Source organism: Rattus norvegicus, chromosome 13 (assembly GCF_036323735.1).
Source record: "Rattus norvegicus strain BN/NHsdMcwi chromosome 13, GRCr8, whole genome shotgun sequence".
Classification (NCBI taxonomy): Eukaryota; Metazoa; Chordata; class Mammalia; order Rodentia; family Muridae; genus Rattus; species Rattus norvegicus.
In genome coordinates this window covers 27,271,304-27,295,082 of record NC_086031.1, presented here as the reverse complement: position 1 = coordinate 27,295,082, position 23,779 = coordinate 27,271,304, and the positions used below count along the sequence as shown (strand labels likewise).

The 23,779-nt window shown below is 35.9% G+C and overlaps 1 protein-coding gene across 3 annotated transcripts in view; it reads right to left on the bottom strand.

The window, feature by feature from the left end:
* Cdh7 (cadherin 7) overlaps positions 1 to 23,779 on the bottom strand; it is a 149,854-nt gene that overhangs the window by 40,994 nt on the left and 85,081 nt on the right. For all 3 annotated transcript variants that reach the window (XM_017598763.3, XM_017598764.3, NM_001012737.1), the window contains 1 exon segment: positions 2,340 to 2,593. In XM_017598763.3, coding sequence (XP_017454252.1) covers positions 2,340 to 2,593 — 254 coding nt within the window.

Sequence of the window (23,779 nt, the reverse complement as noted above, 5' to 3'; positions counted from 1 at the left end):
ATCCTTATGGAGTCGCGGGCAGGGCAGGGAGGAGACATGGGATGTGGAACATTTGGGGGTTGGACATAGAGGGGAATACAATGTGGAGTGTACTGTTTCCCCACTGTTGGTTCAAAGAGTAAAATAGGGAGTTACTTGACATAATGTAGATCATTCAATGTACAATGCTGGGAAGAGACCAAATTTTTATAGCTTTCATGAGAGTAAACACAGTTAACACAGAAAAACCTGGAATGCTAAAAGAGCATCATAAATGGATTTGGAAGAGAAATATATAAATTAGATTAAGGGGAAAAATATATGCCATGGATGTTACTGCTAATATTAAAAAATAGGGGGCTGGACAGATGGCTCAATGGTTAGTAACACTGACTGCTCTTCCAGAGGACCTGAGTTCCGTTTCCAGCAACTAGATGATGGCTCGCAATCCAAGCAACCACATGTTGGCTCACAACCATCTCTCATGGAATCTGATGCACTTCAGTGTGTCTGAAGACAGCTACAATGTACTCACATACATCAAATAAATCAATCTTTTAAAAATGAATATAATGAAATGTTTCAAGCATAACAGTATTAGCCTCAAGTCAGGCAGTTAATTTGATAAAACTAAGAGACATAAGAACGGCAATTAACCATTTTAAATTACTTAAGACAAACCTGTCTCTCTGTGAAAAAAATAATGTAAGCTTTTCCTTGACTTCCAACCCCTCCTCTTGCAGGAAAGCAAAACAAGATGAACAATGGTAGACATTCCCCCCCCCACTGGAAAAATCATGATATCTTGACTATATAGCTTGGAATTTAGCCTTTTGCTTGGCTCTTTCTTTCTGAAATTTGAAGTCCATACTTCAATTTCCCTAATAAAAGTAACTACACAATTCAGTCTATTTGTCCTTCCTTTTCCTTAAATTACTATATAGAATTTCCATTTTCTCTTTTCATGTATAATATTATGAAAAATGAAAGTGATTCTCAGCAAACCATCAACAATATTATATACAGATGCATGAATAAAATGAAAACAAAACTAAGGTAACAAATACCAATGGCCTCTATAAATGCCTTTGAATGCCCCTTTTCATTGATATCATAAATAGTGGTCTATGATAGAATGCTTTTATCCCTTTCTATACTTCCACCAACTAGACAAAATTTTGGTGCCTTTCATGAAATTAAACAATTTAAGTAGAAGTTCCATTATTTTCAGTGACTGGTTTATACCTACTGTGATTATGACTGTTGAGGGTATGTATTAACTAACTTAATTAATGTGGGATAACCCAAATCTCTGTGAGTGCATCATTTTCTAGGAAGGAGCTCCTGACCTATGAAACAATGGAGAAACTTTTCTTACCCACATTTTACAATTTGGATAAATTCCATAAGGTTACACCCATAGATGAATAGCTATAGGCACTTAATAGCTACTAAAAGAGAACACCAACCAGTCTTCCTCAAGGATAAGCCACCTGACAGATTATCTGCTCATAAACAGTCAACCTAAATAAATGTATGTATGAGAAATATTAAATAAACTCAGCATGTTATATTTATGTATTCATATGCATTGATTCTCTTTCTATGTTTCACTATAAATATAGACATTGTCAGCTACCTTTTGTATCTACTCTCATGATGGACTGTAACATAGTACTGTGACCTAAATGAAGTCCCATTTCTTTAGACTGATTGTTGTAAAGATATTTTAGGAAAGGCAAATAAATAAATAAATAAATAAATAAATAAATAAATAAATAGTAGACTAGACTAGCCACTGAGTGAAGCAATGTATTACAAACTCAAATTATAGAACAGAAATATTTTCCCAAGTATGTTTTACCTACTCTGCTCTTCAAAGCCTACTTGAATTATTCATTGAATTCACATAAACACCAGCTGATCTCAAATAGGCTAATATAGGTAGTTTGAAATGTTTACATATCAAAAATATATTATATCAAAGTAGATTATTTGATAAAAATGGGTCTAGTTTTGTTTAAAGAATGGTAATTTAAATTATCTGCATATATAGATTAGGTATTATTTCATATTTACTACTACAACCAGTAAAGTTTAAAAGCACATGCTTTTCAGAGACTGATTTGAAAGATTACTTAGTTTATTGATTCTTAATTTAGTTAATTAATCCCTATACTGAATTAGTAAAATTGCTGTGTGGTTCTGTTCCTCTTGAAAAGTCTTAGGCAGTGGCTTTGCATAGAAAGAAAAAATCATTTCATTTGATGCAAATCAGAAAAGGTCATTATGCAGAATGATGACTGTGAGTACAAGAATGCTGATGAGAATCATAGGAAACGGGAGTAACAAACCATTACCTCACAGGGCTGTTGGAAGAATCTGGGTCATGAGCTGCTACAGTGCCAATTATATGCCCCACCTGTGTCGCTTCTGACACCTCCATTGGATACAAGGGTGACGAAAACACAGGGGGCTCATCCACGTCTTCCACAATTATCTTAACTGTTGTTGTGTCACTGAATGGACCCAAGCTCAGAAACCGGGGATCAGCATCTCGATTTGCAGCTTCTATGCGCAGTGTATAACTTGTTTTGGCTTCAAAATCGAGCTCCTATAAAGAAAGTTATCAAGGAAATTAAATTACCAATTGGATAGTCAGCAAAGCACAGTCTTTCCATTTATGAATATGAATAACCATAAAGGAGACTCCATCAGGAAAATGCACAATCAGCATTCAAACACAATAAGCATTTCTGTCAATCAGAGTCCTTAGTAGTCTTCCAGCTCATACACTGGCCACGTGCTTTTGAGCTAATATAGTAAGTCCATTTTAATGTTATGCATTGTTTGGACAGACACAAGTCTTCACAACTTTATCTGAAAAAATAAGTTATGATTTAAAAGTATTATCCAACAGGGCATCAGTTTAATATTATTGAATATTATATCTACTTTACTCAGGCATATACATTAAATAGAAAGAAAATTGTTGCGTTCACTCAGTCCCTCATGTAAAAGATCAATGTTTTAGGGGCGATGCTCATTTTCTGAGTTCTAAAGTGCTCAAAATGTAGATGTAGGCAGTGGAAATATATTTATGGTGCTCAGACTCACACTATCCTTATTCCTTTCTATAAGGTACCCACTGTTGATACTTTCCTTAACGGTCTATTGCTAAATCTAAATGCTCTCTAGTTAGGTGAATGAAACTTATATTTCAGACTACTAAATTTGAATGTGATATTCTAAGAGGACTAATGATGTTAAAGAGCTGTTCAAAGGCAGACACTAGAAGTTTGAAAGGACTATAAAAAATAAATATTGCACTAAAAATACCATCTGTGCAAATTAAAAATACCATCTGTTTGACGTGGGAATCAACTAGGATTCCATGCCTGTACTGGATTCACTCTTACCTACTGTGTCAGTTCCTTAGATTCTCATTTGGCTACAGTCTAAGAGCGTGTAGAGTCAGAGACTTGGAAATTTCCAGCTTATTTGATGAGGCATCAATTTGATGATGATCAGGACATTTGCTTGTATGCATATTTTAAGTGGTCTGTCAGGTAATTCTGACACAATTCCTTATTTAGATATTTCCCAGTGGTTGAGAAATTTTCCTAGGCCTGCCCCTACAATTCAATGCTTGTTATCAGGATCAAGTAGATAATCTGTATTCACCAGAAAGTGTTTGCAGACATTGACCAACTATGAAAACATTGTACATAAACTTGTTTTAGTCTCATGTTATCTATATAAATGTCAAAATGTACGAGAAAAGCTTTTATCTAACTATAACTATGTTAAACAGGGCAGGTTAAGATTCTATTTGCTATCTCTTTGCAAACCAATGCAAACCCTAAACTACTTTAAGATATGCAGTGAAACACATTCAACAGTACAAAAAAGTTACTGTTCAAGTAAAGTTTTGTCTCACCAGTAATAATAATTTGAAATTTGCTACAAAAGTAAACATAATTATTTTATATTACTTATTTTTAAACATGTTTAGAAGGCAGCATATGAAGTACAGAATCTGGAAGTTATACATTCTTATAAAAGCACTAATAGTCAAGAAATAGTCTGTCTAGAGCATGATGAAAACAAGATAATCAAAGAATTTGGATCAAATAGTATAAATCAAGTATCAAGGACATGTGGCATTAAAAAAACAATTGCAGAGTATGTCACAGACAGCCATGTGTACACTGTTCAAGTGGGAAGTAGTATCATTAATAGTAATAATAACAAATACATTTTTAAAATGGCATTTAATTCACTTTCTTTTCTGCATTATTGATATTCATGAAATGGATTTTAAAAGTGTTATATTTGTTTACCAGGATAATCCTTTACACAGTGGTAATGATGATCTTAAAATGGTCCATAAGAAGAAAGGAAACCACAGGTATAAAACTTGAATCTCTTAATACTGGAAGTTGTATAAGAAATCTGCATCATACTGGATCCTTGAATATATATTAATAAGTAAGATTAATGAGGCATGGATATCTCTATAAAGTTCAAAATTAGTAAAGCCACAAAGTCACTCTGGGAATTATAGGTGTTGATTAGTGACCTATCAAGGATTCTGATGTCAGAGTCATAAGCCAGGGTCAAAAGCAGCTGGTTTGCTAAAATTGATTCACTGGCTGCAAAAGAGATATTTTAAGTTTATTATCAGCAAGGATGATAAAATTGAGCATTAAAATAAGTTTATATCTAAGACCAGGATCTGTCAATTTCCTGCATCTAGCCAGTTGGTAAACATCAGACTTAATAGGCAGCATATTCTCTACCACATGTGAAGAAAGAGGCATAGTCATACATCAGTGATTCTACACAGATGACACGTAATTCTGTGTCATTTCTGTATATCCCAGGGCATCCAGGTTTTCCAGTGACTTAAAATCAGAAAATAATTTAGTCCCTAGATTTTATGAAACACACAACAGTAAATAACAATTCCACTGAGTAAAAGAAAAAATCAAGGCAGTCCAAATAGGCCAGACATAGCATGTTTTTTTTACCAACTCTTCACTCTTCTTTCAACACCTTTCACTGCACACATGTACCTGCTGTTCTCTCTTTCTCCTGTAACTTTCTCTTTTTTAGATGAATGGGAATTGTTTTAGAGACCATTATCTTCTTTATAGGTACTCCTATAACTTCCTGGCATAAAAAACAAGCTTTTATGTCAAAATACACTCATGCCCAAGTAATTTTCTTCATTTAATTCTCTAAGATTCATTTGAGTATCTTTGAAATTATATGAATGCATGTGTATCAGAGGGTGTGTATGTGTACTTTAATGCAGTTAGCCACGGGGATTAGAAGAGAACATCAGAGTCCCTAAAGCTGAAATTACAGGTAGGGGTGAGCAGTCCAACAAACTTACTAGGAATTGAACCAGCAACAACAATATATGAACCCCTGGGTCAGTTTTCAAGCTTCATTGTTCAGAGTAACTGCACAAGGGAGCATTGGAAGAGTCAATGGCTGGACTTTTAAAAAATAATAATTTTAAAAAGACATTTAAATAAATGGCAGATTAGTATGCATTAAGGTTTGATTGTTTGTGCCTGTAAAAAGAAGACACACTGAGAAGACCCTTCTCAGAGTTAGGAAGAATGCACTCTACAGGAATTGATTTTTTCCTTGATTTGGGACTGCCCAATTTCAATTGAAAAACAAATAGATTTTTTAATTGTTTAAACAATACACTGTATTATATTTTTACTATAGCAGCTTAATATGGAATGTACACTGTTTTGAATAGTTGTGAAAACTATATAGTTCAGAATCCTAGAGAAAGTTCCAAATATCCATGTTTAAGAGACAAAAATACTCTATGAAATTATGGCCTTATAGGCTCCCCACATGATATATCACACAGCATTTCTTCAAGCTTTAAAAGTAGAGTTGCACTCTATATTATCAAATCTAGGCACCTGCATATTTCACTTACAAATTCAGGTTTTCATAAATCCTTTCAAAACATATAAAAACTATAGCTATAGGATAAGGGCAACAGTTACACAGTTATTAGTTAGGTTATCATAATAGTTGGCTTTTTATTATTTCTCTGAAATAAGTGGTGCATCAAAAAAGAACAAGATACCCATTGTCTCTGTAGTATAGAAATTGAAACCTCAGTAAGGTGGAATTTTAATAAATACAAGTAAAGAAAAAGTACTGCATTTGCTTTTTAATCTTTTTCTTTGTTTGTTTGTTTCTCAATACAGCTTGACTCCTGCTCTATACTCACTCTTTCACTGTACTAAAGCGATCTTTAGTGATCTCCTCACTTCTTTTAGATCTTACACCCTTGCACCTTTGGTCAAAACTCTTGGTGATGATTCAGAAATATATCCAAGTTAATCTTTTAATCTCTTAAACCATCAAAACTGACTAATATGTGTATAAATAAGTGTGTGTGTATGTCTGTGTGTGTGTTAGAGAGAGAGATAGTTTCTTTTATATTTAACATTGATTTCTTAATGACATGCATGTTTTGTATGTCTTAAAAACACTCCAATCAGTCAGTTCACAACAATTCATAGCTCCCATTCCAAGGAATATGACATTGTCTTCTGACAGATACTGCACATGCCAAAAAACAGACATATAAATATAAAATAGATTGTAAAAAAACACTCCATTCACACTTGATCTATGTTTTATATCAGATATAATGTATGATTTCCAGCATTCTTTCTTCTTGATTTGTTTACTAAACTTATTTCTTGTAAGTAAGTGACTGTAAAAAAGACAATATCAATAGACAAAATGATCTGTCCTACAATTCTACTGTAAAGACAATCCTACTCTAAATAAATTGACTGTTCAGAATTTTCAATGTAATCTACCACCACAAAAAAATCATGGCTGCAAAAAGTAATTCTGTACATTTTATATAATGATTATGTTCTTTCCCCAGTAGCTTCTAAAAGCCAAACACAACATATTCATTATGCAGAACTGTCATTTCATTTTGTCCCTGGGTTGTGACCAAGAAGATCTTAATGTTCTCTTCAGCTGTAGTAAATTTAGCCAGTCTTCTTTTGGCCTCCTTTTCCTAAAAACATTTTTTTTAGAAAACTTGCCATTGTGTAAATTGTTTCTCTGTTGCTTGGAGATTTAAACCCTTTTAAAAACGTCTGGCCTTTTCTTACAACACAAGATTATTTCCTTCTAAGACCCAAGATTCAACACAATGAAATGTAACCAAAGAGATGAGAGGGCCTCCCGCCTATAGTGAATGGAAGAGTTGTTGACTAGTTTTCAAGTGTCTTTTTCTCAACGTAATACTCTCTGATGTCATAAAGACACAAAAAAGACAGTTGGTGCCATGGTGCCTCATTTTCAAATTCATTTACAAAACCAATTTCTGTTTCTTTACTAAACCTGAATTCAGATTGCAGTTCAATGAAGTCTGATATTTTTCTCTCTCTTACAACAGTGGTCATGGAATTGAAGTTTACTTTGTCTGGTAAATTTAAATGTACAATGTTATTTATTTTGTGACAACTACAAGTAATTTTAGTAAAATGAGGGTTTGTCTTGAGACATTTTTGAAGCATTAATCTATACCAATTTATGAATAAGAAGTTGTTCATCAGGGGAAGAAAATGACAAATACATATAGCGGATAGATTATGATATTATTTTGATATTTTATAATAATTTACATGAACTATATCAAAATGAATTTAATAAAACAAAATGAACAAAGTAAAACAAAAACAAAACAACAAAACCAAAACCGCACTGTGTCTGAATGAATTCTATAGCCCTACAAATCATAATGTTAACATTAAAAAATATGCTTTAATTGTATGCTTATCAAGACCACATGAATACACATTATCAACACTTACATTATGCAAATATACTGGGTTAGTATGTACAAAGTATTACATTAAATTTGAAACATTAAGTTATGTTAGTAAATCATAAATAAAAATATGGCTATTAATATCATAAACTTAATTTCTAAAATATCAAAAACGTTACTCTTATTTTCATATATATTTTAATTTATATTTAATGTTGAGATAACAATCTTTACTTTAAAAGATTTCAAATGCCCTTCTGGTCTGAACCAGTGCCCTGAGCAAACCTTGGGTGCTGGTTCAAAACCAAGTCCCACAACACCCAAAAGAAGCCTGAATCCCAGGTGTTCTGAAACACCCAGGATCATGGGAGAGGCCAAAATATCAGTCCCAGCACCCCGAATAACTGGGTACCCCAGGATCCAACACACAGGTATCCCTGCTAAGCCAATGGCACAGTTTCCTATCTGTCTGATCCTGGACCCATAGCAGAGCTGGGATGTTGACTCTGTATGCACTTTTAGAACACCCAAAGATAGCCCAACTCCAAGGTTCTCTGAAAAGCCCAGGATCACAGGATCACAGAGGAAGCTCCAATTGCAGACAATCAGACACAACCAGGAGCATTGGAACTCTGACATACTCAAGATCACAGTAGAGGTCACAATATCTTTCCCAACACCCAGTGTAACGGAGACCCTTCCAAGAACCAGGGAAAGCCAAACCTGCCCAGCAAGAGGCATAGGTTCCTTCCAGTTTATAGCTGTGCCTGGAGAAAGCCCAGGGCTCTGGCTCCCCACCCACTCTTGCAACAGCCTGAGAAAGTTTGACTCCTAGGAACTCTGAAAAAATGAGACTTTAGGAGCTTGGTCATACCAGGATTTCAGGATCCTACAGAGAGATCTACTCCCAAGAACACTGGCACAACCAGTATTACAGGAGGGAAGGCTCTAGTCAGAGACAGCAAGAGCAAGAAGCACTATAGATCATCAGACATCTAGAGGAAAGCACAAGAATATGAGCAACAGAAACCAAATTTACTTAGTAACATCAGAACCCAGTTCTCCCACTACAGCAGGTTCTGGAGAATCCATGACAATAGAAAACAAAGATTCTGATTTAAAAACACATCTCAACATGATGATAAAAGACTTTAAGAAAGATATAAATAAATTCCTTAAAAAAAATACAAGAGAACACAGGTAAAGAGGTAGAAAACCTTAAAGAGGAAACAAACAAACAAACAAAAAATTCCTTAAAGATTTATCAGAAAATACAACCAAACAGGTAAAACAGTTGAACAAAACCATCTAGCATCTAAAAATGAAAGTAGAAACAATAAAGAAATCACAAAGGGAAACAACCCTGAAGATAGAAAACCTAGAAAAGAGATCAGGAGACATAAATGCCAGCATCCCCAACAGAATGCAAGAGAGAGAAGGGAGACTCTCAGGTGCAGAAGATAGCATAAAAAGATTGACATAGCAGTCAAAGAAATTGGACAATGCAAAGGCTCCTAACCTAAAACGTCCAGGATATCCAGAACACAAGGAGATCAAACCTAACGATAATAGGTATAGAAGAGAGCAAAGATTCCCACTTTAAAGGGCCAGTAAATATCTTCAGAAAATTATAGAAGAAATCTTCCTTAACCTCAGGAAATGGATACTCATGAACATACAAGATTCCTACATAATTCCACATAGACTGGAACAAAAAAGAAAGTCCTTCCTACACAAAATTATCAAAATACCACATGCCAAAACAACAAAAGGATAGTAAAAACACTGAGAGAAAAGGTCAAGTAAAGTAACATGTAAAGCAGACCTATCAGAATTACACAAGACTTCTCACCAGAGCTATGAAAGCCAGAAGATCCTCGGCAGATGTCATGTAGACCCTAAGAGAATACAAATGTCAACCAAGGCTACTATACCCTGCAAAACTCTAAATTAACAAGAATGGAGAAACCAATATATTCCATGAATAAACAAAGCAACACATTCTCTTTCTATAAATCCAGCCCTACAAAGGATAATAGATGGAAAAACTCCAACATTAGGAGGGAAACTACACCCTAGAAAAAGCTTTAAACAAACTCAATAGAAGATACCCACACAAACATAATTTCGACTTTAACCACAAAAACAACAGGGTGATATAATCACTTTTCATTAATATCTCTTAATATTAATGGGCTTAATTCCCCAATGAATAGAAATAGACTAACAGACTGGATACATAAAGAGGACCCAGCTTTTTTCTTCAAGCAGGTAACAGACCTCAGTGACAAAAAAAGACACTACCTGAGAGTAAAAGGCTGGGAAAAAATTTCCCAAAAGAAAATGGTCCAAGAAATAAGCTATAGTAGCCATTCTACTATAGAATACAATCAATGTTCAAACAAAAGTTATCAAAAAAGAAGGACACTTCATACTCATTAAGGGAAACTCTACCAAGATGAACTCTCAATTCTAAACATCTATGCTCCAAATGCAAGGGCAGTCACATTCACAAAAGAAACTTTACTAAAGCTCAAAGCACACATAGCAACCCACACAACAATGTTTGGAGATTTCAAAACCCATCTCGCATCAATGGACAGATCATGGAAACAGAAACTAAACAGAGACACAGTCAGATGAACACAAGCTACAAAGCACATAGATTTAACAAAATTTTTATACAATTTTGTAGAAATTTTCAGCTTAAAGCCAAAGAATATACCTTCTTCTAAGGACCTCATTGTACCTTCCCCAAATTGACCATATAATTGTTCACAAAATAGGCTTTAACAGATACAGAAGTTTGAAATAATTCCATGCATCCTATCAGATCAACATGGCCAAGCGGCTGGTCTTCGATAACAAAAAAAAAAAAAAAAAACAAAACAACAGAAAGCCCACATATACATGGAAGATGAGAAACGATCTACCCAATGATAACTTGGTCAAGGAAGAAATTAATAAAGATTATAAAGACTTTTTATAATTTAAGGAAATAAAAGACCAACATACTCAAACTTATGGAATACAATGAAAGCAGCGCTAAGAGGAAAATTCATAGCTGAGTGCCTTCAAAAGGAAACTGTATTGAGTATATACTAGCAACTTGACAATAAACCAGAAAGCTCTAGAAACAAACTACTACAGCCACGAGGAGTAGATGGCAGGAAATAATCAAACACAGGACTGAAATCAATCAAATAGAATAAAAAGTGACTGTTTAGAAAATCAGGAACTTGTTCTTTGAGAAAATCAACAAGATAAATTAACACACAGGTGGACTAACCAGAAATCTCAGAGACACTATCCAAATTAACAAAATCGGAAATGAAAAGGGAGTCATAAAAACAGAAAATGAGGAAATTCAAAAAATTATCAGATCCTACTAGAAAAGCCTATACTCGCTTCCTGGTTGCTGCCGCTGCAGAGAGCCCCTGGGCAGCACCCCACGAGCAAATCTGAGCCTCGGGACCACAGGTAAGACCAAATTTTCTGCTGCAAGAAAGCTGCCTGGTGAACTCAAGACACAGGCCCACAGGAACAGCTGAAGACCTGTAGAGAGGAAAAACTACACACCCGAAAGCAGAACACTCTGTCCCCATAACTGACTGAAAGAGAGGAAAACAGGTCTACAGCACTCCTGACACACAGGCTTATAGGACAGTCTAGCCACTGTCAGAAATAGCAGAACAAAGTAACACTAGAGATAATCTGATGGCGAGAGGCAAGCGCAGGAACCCAAGCAACAGAAACCAAGACTACATGCCATCATCGCAGCCCAATACTCCCACCAAAACAAACATGGAATATCCAAACACACCAGAAAAGCAAGATCTAGTTTCAAAATCATATTTGATCATGATGCTGGAGGACTTCAAGAAAGACATGAACAAACTTAGGGAAGCACAGGAAAACATTAATAAACAAGTAAAAGCCTACAGAGAGGAATCGCAAAAATCCCTGAAAGAATTCCAGGAAAACACAATCAAACAGTTGAAGGAATTAAAAATGGAAATAGAAGCAATCAAGAAAGAACACATGGAAACAACCCTGGATATAGAAAATCAAAAGAAGAGACAAGGAGCTGTAGATACAAGCTTCACCAACAGAATACAAGAGATGGAAGAGAGAATCTCAGGAGCAGAAGATTCCATAGAAATCATTGACTCAACTGTCAAAGATAATGTAAAGCGGAAAAAGCTACTGGTCCAAAACATACAGGAAATCCAGGACTCAATGAGAAGATCAAACCTAAGGATAATAGGTATAGAAGAGAGTGAAGACTCCCAGCTCAAAGGACCAGTAAATATCTTCAACAAAATCATAGAAGAAAACTTCCCTAACCTAAAAAAAGAGATACCCATAGACATACAAGAAGCCTACAGAACTCCAAATAGATTGGACCAGAAAAGAAACACCTCCCGTCACATAATTGTCAAAACGCCAAACGCACAAAATAAAGAAAGAATATTAAAAGCAGTAAGGGAAAAAGGTCAAGTAACATATAAAGGGAGACCTATCAGAATCACACCAGACTTCTCGCCAGAAACTATGAAGGCCAGAAGATCCTGGACTGATGTTATACAGACCCTAAGAGAACATAAATGCCAGCCCAGGTTACTGTATCCAGCAAAACTCTCAATTAACATTGATGGAGAAACCAAGATATTCCATGACAAAACCAAATTTACACAATATCTTTCTACAAATCCAGCACTACAAAGGATAATAAATGGTAAAGCCCAACATAAGGAGGCAAGCTATACCCTAGAAGAAGCAAGAAACTAATCGTCTTGGCAACAAAACAAAGAGAATGAAAGCACACAAACATAACCTCACATCCAAATATGAATATAACGGGAAGCAATAATCACTATTCCTTAATATCTCTCAATATCAATGGCCTCAATTCCCCAATAAAAAGACATAGATTAACAAACTGGATACGCAATGAAGACCCTGCATTCTGCTGCCTACAGGAAACACACCTCAGAGACAAAGACAGAAACTACCTCAGAGTGAAAGGCTGGAAAACAACTTTCCAAGCAAATGGTCAGAAGAAGGAAGCTGGAGTAGCCATTCTAATATCAAATAAAATCAATTTCCAACTAAAAGTCATCAAAAAAGATAAGGAAGGACACTTCATATTCATCAAAGGAAAAATCAACCAAGATGAACTCTCAATCCTAAATATCTATGCCCCAAATACAAGGGCACCTACATACGTAAAAGAAACCTTACTAAAGCTCAAAACACACATTGCACCTCACACAATAATAGTGGGAGATTTCAACACCCCACTCTCATCAATGGACAGATCATGGAAACAGAAATTAAACAGTGATGTAGACAGACTAAGAGAAGTCATGAGCCAAATGGACTTAACGGATATTTATAGAACATTCTATCCTAAAGCAAAAGGATATACCTTCTTCTCAGCTCCTCATGGTACTTTCTCCAAAATTGACCATATAATTGGTCAAAAAACGGGCCTCAACAGGTACAGAAAGATAGAAATAATCCCATGCGTGCTATCGGACCACCACGGCCTAAAACTGGTCTTCAATAACAATAAGGGAAGAATGCCCACATATACGTGGAAATTGAACAATGCTCTACTCAATGATAACCTGGTCAAGGACAAAACGGCAACCAACAGATTGGGAAAAGATCTTTACCAATCCTACAACAGATAGAGGCCTTATATCCAAAATATACAAAGAACTCAAGAAGTTAGACCGCAGGGAAACAAATAACCCTATTAAAAAATGGGGTTCAGAGCTAAACAAAGAATTCACAGCTGAGGAATGCCGAATGGCTGAGAAACACCTAAAGAAATGTTCAACATCTTTAGTCATAAGTGAAATGCAAATCAAAACAACCCTAAGATTTCACCTCACACCAGTGCGATTGGCTAAGATCAAAAACTCAGGTGACAGCAGATGCTGGCGAGGATGTGGAGAAAGAGGAACACTCCTCCATTGTTGGTGGGATTGCAGACTGGTAAAACCATTCTGGAAATCAGTCTGGAGGTTCCTCAGAAAATTGGACATTGAACTGCCTGAGGATCCAGCTATACCTCTCTTGGGCATATACCCAAAAGATGCCTCAACATATAAAAGAGACACGTGCTCCACTATGTTCATCGCAGCCTTATTTATAATACCCAGAAAATGGAAAGAACCCAGATGCCCTTCAACAGAGGAATGGATACAGAAAATGTGGTACATCTACACAATGGAATATTACTCAGCTATCAAAAACAACGAGTTTATGAAATTCGTAGGCAAATGGTTGGAACTGGAAAATATCATCCTGAGTGAGCTAACCCAATCACAGAAAGACGTACATGGTATGCACTCATTGATAAGTGGCTATTAGCCCAAATGCTTGAATTACCCTAGATCCCTAGAACAAACGAAACTCAAGACGGATGATCAAAATGTGAATGCTTCACTCCTTCTTTAAATGAGGAAAAAGAATACCCTTGGCAGGGAAGGGAGAGGCAAAGATTAAAACAGAGACTGAAGGAACACCCATTCAGAGCCTGCCCCACATGTGGCCCATACATATACAGCCACCCAATTAGACAAGATGGATGAAGCAAAGAAGTGCAGACCGACAGGAGCCGGATGTAGATCGCTCCTGAGAGACACAGCCAGAATACAGCAAATATAGAGGCGAATGCCAGCAGCAAACCACTGAACTGAGAATAGGTCCCCTATTGAAGGAATCAGAGAAAGAACTGGAAAAGCTTGAAGGGGCTCGAGACCCCAAAAGTACAACAATGCCAAGCAACCAGAGCTTCTAGGGACTAAGCCACTACCTAAAGACTATACATGGACTGACCCTGGACTCTGACCCCATAGGTAGCAATGAATATCCTAGTAAGAGCACCAGTGGAAGGGGAAGCCCTGGGTCCTGCTAAGACTGAACCCCCAGTGAACTAGTCTATGGGGGGAGGGCGGCAATGGGGGGAGGGTTGGGAGGGGAACACCCATAAGGAAGGGGAGGGGGGAGGGGGATGTTTGCCCGGAAACCGGGAAAGGGAATAACACTCGAAATGTATATAAGAAATACTCGTTAATAAAAAAAAAAAAGAAAAGCCTATACTCAACAAAATTGGAAAATCTGGATTAAATGGACCATTTTCTCTACAGATACCAAGTACCAAACTGAAATCAGGATCAGATAAATTATATAAATAGTCCAGAACTCCTAAAGAAATTGAAGCAGTCATTAAAGGTTTCTCAAACAAAATAAGCCCAGGACCAGAAGGGTTTAGTGCAGAATTCTATCAGACCTTCAAAGAAGACCTAATGTCAATACTCTTCAAACTATTTTACAAAAGAGAAACAGAAGGAACATTACACAGTTCATTCTATGAAGCCACAATTTTGCTTATACCCATTACACAGGAAGAACCAACAAAGAAAGAATACTTCTGGCCAATTTCACTTAGGAAGATTAATGCAAAGATAACCAATAAAATTTCCCCAAACAGAATCCAAGAACACATCAAAATGATCATCCATCATGATGAAGGAGGCTTCATCCCAGAAATGCAGGGATGGTTCAATATACAGAAATCCGTCAATGTAATCCAATATATAACAACAAACTAAAAAAAATTCAACACCCCTTCATGATAAAAATCTTGAAAAGATCAGGAGGTCAAGGCCCATAACTAAACATAGTAAAAGCAATATACAGCAAATGAGTAGCTAACATTAAAATAAATAGAGAGAAACTTGAAGCAATTTCACTAAAATAAGGGACTAGACAAGGCTGCCCACTCTCTCCCTACTTATTCAATATATTACTCACAGTCTTAGCCAGAACAATCAGACAGCAAAAGGAGGACAAAGGGATTCAATTTGGAAATGAAGAATTTAAAATATCACTATTTGCAGATGATATGATAGTATATTTAAGTGACCTCAAATTTCCACCAGAGAACTACTAAGCCTGATAAACAACTTCAGCAAAGTGGCTGGGAATAAAATTAACTCAAACTAATCAGTAGCCTTCCTCCACTCACAGGATAAATGGGCTGAGAAAGAATTTAGGGAAATGACACCCTTCATAATAGTCCCAAATAGTTAAAAAAAATACCTTGGAGTCTCTAAACCTGGCAAGTCTGTATGACAAGAACTTCAAGTCTCTGAAGAAATAAATTGAAGAAGATCTCAGAAGACGGAATGAACTCCTATGCTCATGGACTGGCAGGATTAATATAGTAAGAATGACTATCTTCCTAAAAGCAATCCACTGATTCAATACAATCCTCATCAAAATTCCAACTTAATTCTTCATAGAGTTAGTAATAGCAATTTGCAAATTCATTTGGAAAAACAAAAAACCCAAGATAGCAAAATCTCTTTTTAAAAATAAAAAACTTCTGGAGGAATCATCATCCCCAATCTAAAGCTATATTACATAGTAAGCATGATAAAAACCGTACACATATTACTGTTACAGAGACAGACAGGTAAATCAATGGAATAAAATTGAAATGCTTTATTCTCCTTTTGAGGAACACCTAAAACAATGTTTGTGCCATTTAACTCAAAATTTTCATGCTTCTTTATTTGAATGTTTATTTTTCCAACTTCTAACTAAAATTGTCATAAAAATTATCAATTCAAGATTTCTTTTAAGATTCAAAAGTCATTTAATCTATTCCCACAGGCCAAACCAATTATGCTGATAACCATTATTTAATCCTTAATTAATAACCACTTTAATTTTACAAACTGTTTCTGCCTATGCTAGGCTAAATTCCTCAAACTCCCTTGCCTTTCTAGGATATACTTACAAGCAAACTATTACAGGCTTAATACATAGTACCCACCCTATGCAGACATTCCCCTGCTGTGGTTCTGAACCTCTGTTGTGATTATGCTACAAATTAATCTTTACAAAAGTAAAGGAGAGTAATGTCACAGATCCAGAAGAGACTGACCACAATCTCCTTGGATCTGCCTAGGACAATGAAGCCCCTTTATCAGGCTAAAATCTATCTAGACAACTGAGATCCACAGATGAGAGCTGCCCACAGAGGACAGACGGGATCTTCCAGATACTGATGAACTCTCTTGCCAAATTCAAATGGCTACCAAACTTGAGGAAGTGTATATGATAGTAAGGAAATCATGTCATCTGTATTTATTAATCAAATGTTTAAAACCGATGGTACTACCCTCACAAACTACAAAACCCATCAAACAATCGGTTCAATAATCTTCTAGCAGCCACTCCTCATTACCCAGCTGGCTTATGCTGTGGTACCCTTCTGGGGTATGTTGTATTTTATTTTGATAACTCTGCACTACCCCAAATATTTCACTACAAATGACACAGTCACATGTTAAAGAAAAAAGATATAATTCACAGACCATATGAAGCTCAAAAGGAGGGAAGACCAAAATTTGGATGCTTCAGTCCTTCTTGGAAGGGGAAAAAATTACTCACAGGAGGAAATATAGGGACAAAGAGTGGAGCAGAGATTTAGCGAAAGGTCATCCAGAAATTGCTCCACCTGGGGATCCATCGCATATGCAGCCACCAAATTCAGTCACTATTGCTGATGCCAAGAAGTGCTTGCTGATTGGAGCTGATATGGATGTCTCCTGAGAGGCTCTGACTCAGCCTTACTGAAACAGAATGGGAATGCTTGCAGCTAAGCATAGGACTGAGGATTAGGACACCTATGGAGGAGTTAGAGAAAGGCCTGAAGGAGCTGAAGGGGTTTTCGATCTTATAGAAATAACAATATCAACCAAACAAACTCCAAGAGCTCCAGGGACTGAATCACCAATCAAAGAGTACACATGGAGGGACCCATGGCCGCAACCACATATGTAGCATAGGATGGCCTTTTTGGACATCAATAGCAGGAGAGGCCCTTGGGCCTGGGAAGTCTCGTTTCCCCATTGTTTGGGACTGCCAGGGAGGTCAGGTGTGAGTGGGTGGGTGGCAATGGGAACATTCTTATAGAAGCTGGAGTAGGGGGATGGAAGGAGGGATTGGGAAATTTGAAATGTAAATACATAAAATATCCAATAAAAATGGAAAAAAAAGAAAAACAACTTTAGAAAAAGAAGAAAAGGGTTGAGTTGTGGGACATAAAACCATGCCAGGAACTTTGATAAAGTAGAACAGGTCAACCCCCGAGATTCTATGGGCACACACCTGAGATATAGGTGACCACCAGCTCCCTGCCAGACTCCTTACTTGGAACAAATGCCATGCATCTCACATTAAAGAGATGAGACCTGTGGTCTTGTTGGCCTAACGCAGAGTTATCCATGCTAATGAGGTACATAGAGCTCCAGAGGGTGTAGCCAATAAGCCTCCCTTCCCAGACATTGCTCCCTGCAAATTGTATTTAGTCTCAGGCCCATTCTGAAAAGTGGGTTATGATTTTACACATAACATTTTTGGCCATGACAATAAACTGGATGCATGGACTGTCTATTTTCAACAGGAAGGCCTTTACCTACAGAACAGCAGCCTAATCTTCCATAGAAGGTCTCTCTATGCCCCCAGCCACAACTGCCACCCAGCCTGCCACATTCAACCTTAGGACAGTTCCTGGCTAGGAAAAGCCTGAACTCTCCTCATTCTCTGGCCCTGGGCTAGATGCTGTCCCCAGCCCTCAGGCCCCCGACTCTGTTCTCTGTTCTTTCATGACTCCTAGCAGCACCTGGATGTCCAAGATTCTGAGAACTCCACACCTAAAACATGTTTTCCTACCCTGGGAATGCTGTCTTGGTGCTTCCCTCCAGCCCAGCAGCCACCAGGCAGTGGCAAGGGATAAGCAATCAAACTCCCTCTGCCTACCATTCCACTGTCCCAAGTAGCCATGCCCAGTGGATGCCCAGATATGGTCCAAAAAACCCTACACAACACACAGACACATACATACATACACATACACACACACACACATACACACACAAACACACACACACACAGTGTATGTGTAAGTTTTCTGTTACTATAAGAAAATACTCAAGAAAATAATCTAAGTAAGGAACAATGATTTCAGAAATATGACTTCTTGTTCACTCCATTTAATTGCTGTTGGCCTCTGGTAAAACACACAACGATGTTCAAGAGAAATGCAGAATGATAGCTGAGGAGGGGGTGGATAGAAGACCTAGGATAAAGAAGAAAGCAGGGCAGGGAAGAAAGTAATTACATCAAAACTAAGATATAGTTAAAGAATCTAGACCTTTTAGTTATGAGTTGATTCATGTTTTGGGAGTGAAGCAGTATTTTCTCTTAGGTCAAGAATTTCAAGAGACTTCATAGTGTCTGTTCTTAGATTCCCCTTGGAACAAATTAGGGATACTGGTTATCTAATGGATACATATTCCCAGTCTCTCTTCTGTTACTTCTAGCCACCAGTCTGACCCATAGAAGCAGAATTCACACTCTTTCCAGTAAGTGGTTGCTGATGCATCTCTGTGCTCACCCAAAATTATGAGGAGAATTTTTATTCTGGAATTTTAAACTTGCCTTTTTGAGTATTCATCTTACTGTAAACCATGTTGTTGTTGTTTTTTTTTTAAGTTTTCCCAAGGAATGTCAAAATCCTTATATACTCAGCATACACAGTTTGCTAGCGTTCTAAACCACATAGTAAATGTATTGCATCTATGCAGCTACAACTCATCTCTTTAAATGTATACTCTGTTTTATGCTCTTGAACTTTAAACTTGGCTTCTGATCTAGAAATGTTTACCTGTATATAAAATGTGTGTCAAATGAAGCAAGTTCCTAAGTGTATGGAGAGTTTGTATGTTGCAATTCTAAAAGGGGGAAAACAAATATCCAGACATGTACCACTGGTATTGCTTTTAAATGTTGCCTTTCCCCTTTGTGCACATAATATAATGACTAAATACTGTGGAATCCATGATTTAAAATCTTTATTAAAGTTGGCCAGTCAAATGAATTTAGAAATCAAAATGTCATGTCAAAAGTCAGAATAAAAAGGAAACATTTACATTTTAATGACTTTTATTTAGCCTTATAAATTTTATGACTTTCACCTAGAAAATGTTTCTCTATTTTTATGTCTATTTCTCTGTCTTTCTGTCTATGACTCTCTCTCTGACTCTGTTTCTGTCTTTCTGCCTCTGACTGTCTCTGTCTGTCTACACTCTGTGTATGTCTTTCTCCCACTCTTACATAGACACACACACACACACACACACACACACACACACGCACGCACACATCAGTCACAAACACTCTGAAATCATGCTGTTGGTAATTATTAAAATCAAGGAAGAAAATAAATCTAAGTGAAGTGTCTTAGTGTTTTGTTACCATGAGTATTTTGTGCTGGCATCAGATTACTATCAATATTTACCAAAGATTGCTGATTTCTTATTTCTTTATATGACCTGAAATCTATCTCTATTGTTGATTAATCAATGTCTAATAATAAATAGGTTATAAGCATATATTCATATGCATATGTGCTCATATGTCAGAGTGTTTGCACTATAATTTTATTATATCTTGGTTGAGAAAGAGAAAGAGAGAGAGAGAGAGAGAGAGAGAGAGAGAGAGAGAACAATCTTTAGTACAACAGAAGACTAGTACTTTTTCAGTTCTTCAGCAGCTGAACTAATTGAATAAAATCCATAAAGGAAAAGTTTTAATGAGAGGAAAAATGAGCATGAAATTGCATGTGTCTTCCATGCAACCTCAGCCATCATCTAAGAGATAGTGAAGTAAACAGTTGCTTTTGAAAGTCATTATATCATTACTTCATGTAATAGGCTACAGACATATTTCCACAGAAGGAAATAAGTACAGATATGACAATTATGTGCAGAGGAGTTGAAGGTTGAAACAAAATTAGAAGTTCTATCTAGTTCTTCCTCTCTGCAGAGAGAGGAAGGCATAATTATCAAAAATTCTGCCAACATACATATTTGAGTTTCTTTAGCCCACTTAACAAGGATGGGCATAGAAAAATTGTTTAGTTTGCAGAGCATTATCTTGCTAACGTAGCATGAGTACATTTTCTCTACAAGGCGACAATATGAACCATAAACAAATTATGGAGCAGATTGGAACTACTTATCTTTCAAAGGGAAGGCCATTTAGAAATGCAAATTTTTCACTCGAATATAACCCAATAATAATACATTTTATAAATTCCATATTTAATTCCTGCTGAGGTTTTCAAATGAAAATTGAAGTACAATAATGGAAAATTGCTATAACTCTAAGAAAAAATAAGAAAGCCTGAAGACCTAAGTTGTAAATTTAGGTATAGAAATGTACTCTATGTGGATTGCAAAACTTTGTTTTTACTCAAATGGGATAATATTAATGTTTACACTATGTGAATTTTAAATTTCTATCAGACATGTTAAAAACAACATCACAAAACTATTCATTAATGGCCTCAGATTAGAATATGCATTTTTCCAAATGATGAACATTTTTACATTATCATCAGGTTCTTTTTTATATTTTACTATGTAATTATACTATTCATATAGCACAGAAGCTTTGATTAAATTATGTAAATAACATGAGGACTTAAAAATACACTGAGTCTTATAGATGTTGCACTACAGATCCATTAAGCATCGTCTGTAGAAATTCATGCAAAAATCGCATATTTAAAAATAGTCTTTCCAATTTCTGTGTGTTCCTAAGTTCATTTCATGTTAACAAAGGAATATACAAATATTTAACACATGTCATGAAAAATGTTCAAGCTGGAATAATTTTTCCTATATAATGTTATATAATTTATGAAAAAGATATGACGTGAAGTTTAATTATACTATGAATCAGAAGCATGCATTCAAATAATCAGAACTATATTCCAAATAAGACATAATCAAACTGTAATAACTATATGAATACTAGAACCCTGGTAATACAATGTGAGATAATATTTGCATATTTGTAATGAGCAGAAGAAACACATTTATGTCTTTTTCTGAAATCTTGCAACATATTGCTTATCTGATTGTAAATGTTTTCCTAAATTGGGGAGGAACTGGAAAATCTGTTAACAAGTTGATTATTTTGGGGAACTGCCCATAGTGTTTCACTGTTTATCTTGGGAATATTTTTAAGTAGTCACAAAAACAATAAAGGCGAGTTAACATTTTTATTTCAGAATTCCTTGGTTATATTCAGAATATGGGCAAGAAATAGCCTTTTCAGATTTTACAGATAATGCCATGAGGTTTCTTAAAAGAGATCATAAAATTAGGTGAGCCATTCAATGTTGTGATAATTCCATAGTCTTGAGTCTCTAGAAATGTTTAGGGGGAAATAACATGGGCCTTGGTTCACTGACGCATTGGTATCAACATATATAAAAAGGAAAACCCTCACATTAACTATACAACTAGATGTTAAACCCAATTGTAGAAATCTAAAGAATAGAAAATTTGAATTTGGAGGACTCTCCAGTACAAGCTCAGTAATATAATGTAACCAAAAAGTCTCTTCTGGAATAGAAGACATAGACTTCATTTGACTTGGCACATTTGGGTCTGAGTGTAGATTTGGTTCGCAAAGGTCCACAGACTTAAGGAAGAGATAGAGCTAGAGAGTCTACTTATAACATAGACAAACTTGCACTTTCAGTCAAAATGGGGCAAGAAGTTCACGCCAATGTTCCAACAATGTGAGTATATTAAGACTATTGACATTAGTGTACTTTTGTAGCTGTTACTAAAGGAAGTCTCATTAATATGTAGAGATACTATTAAATGAAAAATTATTTCAAAGGGATAAAAGTAGTAAAATATATCTGATTTCTAGACTTCATTATACTAAACATTTTACTATTTCTATTAAATAAAATTTTGTAAATGTTTTATAAATATGAAGTAGATTATTTCAAACTAGTCAAAATTGTAGAAGCTACCTGCATTTACTTTTGGAACAGCAATGATTTTTAAAGGGTGGCTTTAGGGATGGAATTGAATCTTGAATTGTTTTTGTTGGTTGCTCTCAATAAGCAAGGAGAGCAAGAACCATTACAACAGGCTCCTGCCACTAAGTTGGAAATGAAGAATTAGGATAGCACAGTAAGAAATGCCATAAAATGGTGTAAACGGAGCTTAATGGACCATTTTAATCAGGTTTAGAAAACCCAGAAGATAAAGAGATATGTTTGCTGTAGGGTATTCATGGGGAAAAGACTCTCGAGGAAAGGGGGTTAGAAACTATTAAGATTAAAATCTGATAAAGGATTTAGATACTTTATGACTTTGTCTTGCAACTTCAATGTGGTTAAATTTAAAAGTAACAGAATAATATTTGTCAGAGAAAATATTAAGGCAGCAAGTAAAGCATTTATTTTTGTGTCACTGTTATTACTCACCAGACTTACATAGTTCTACAGGGGAAAAGAGCAATAGAAGAGGGCAAAACAACAACAGAAACAACACACACACACAGAGACATACAAACACAGATACACACACACACACACACACACACACACACACATACACAGGAAAATCAAAAATCATGTTGAGTTTCATAGAAAAAAAAAAGACACAGAAAACAACCAATCAACAAACACCAAAGAAACTTTTTAGGTTTCAGCCAAGTTACTTACAAAAAAAATTTTTCTGTAACTTTTAAAGACATACCTCCAGTTCTACAAAGTGTAGTAGGAAAGTTGTCTGGAGGGCAACAATTCTTTAAGGTTCCAGTTTGTGAAAATGCAAATTCATTTAAATGGGTGAATGTACACTCTTCCAAAAGGAGACTCTGTTCTATAGAAAGCAACTTCTTGGGAAAGTATTTCTGTATTTATATGAGTTCCTTCTCTAGGCAACAGAGTTGACTATAAAGTGCATTTACATATTACAGAACGTTCCCTACTGTACTCAAAATGCATAGCATGCATTAATTTTTTAGCTATTATTTCATAATATTTCATTCTTTATA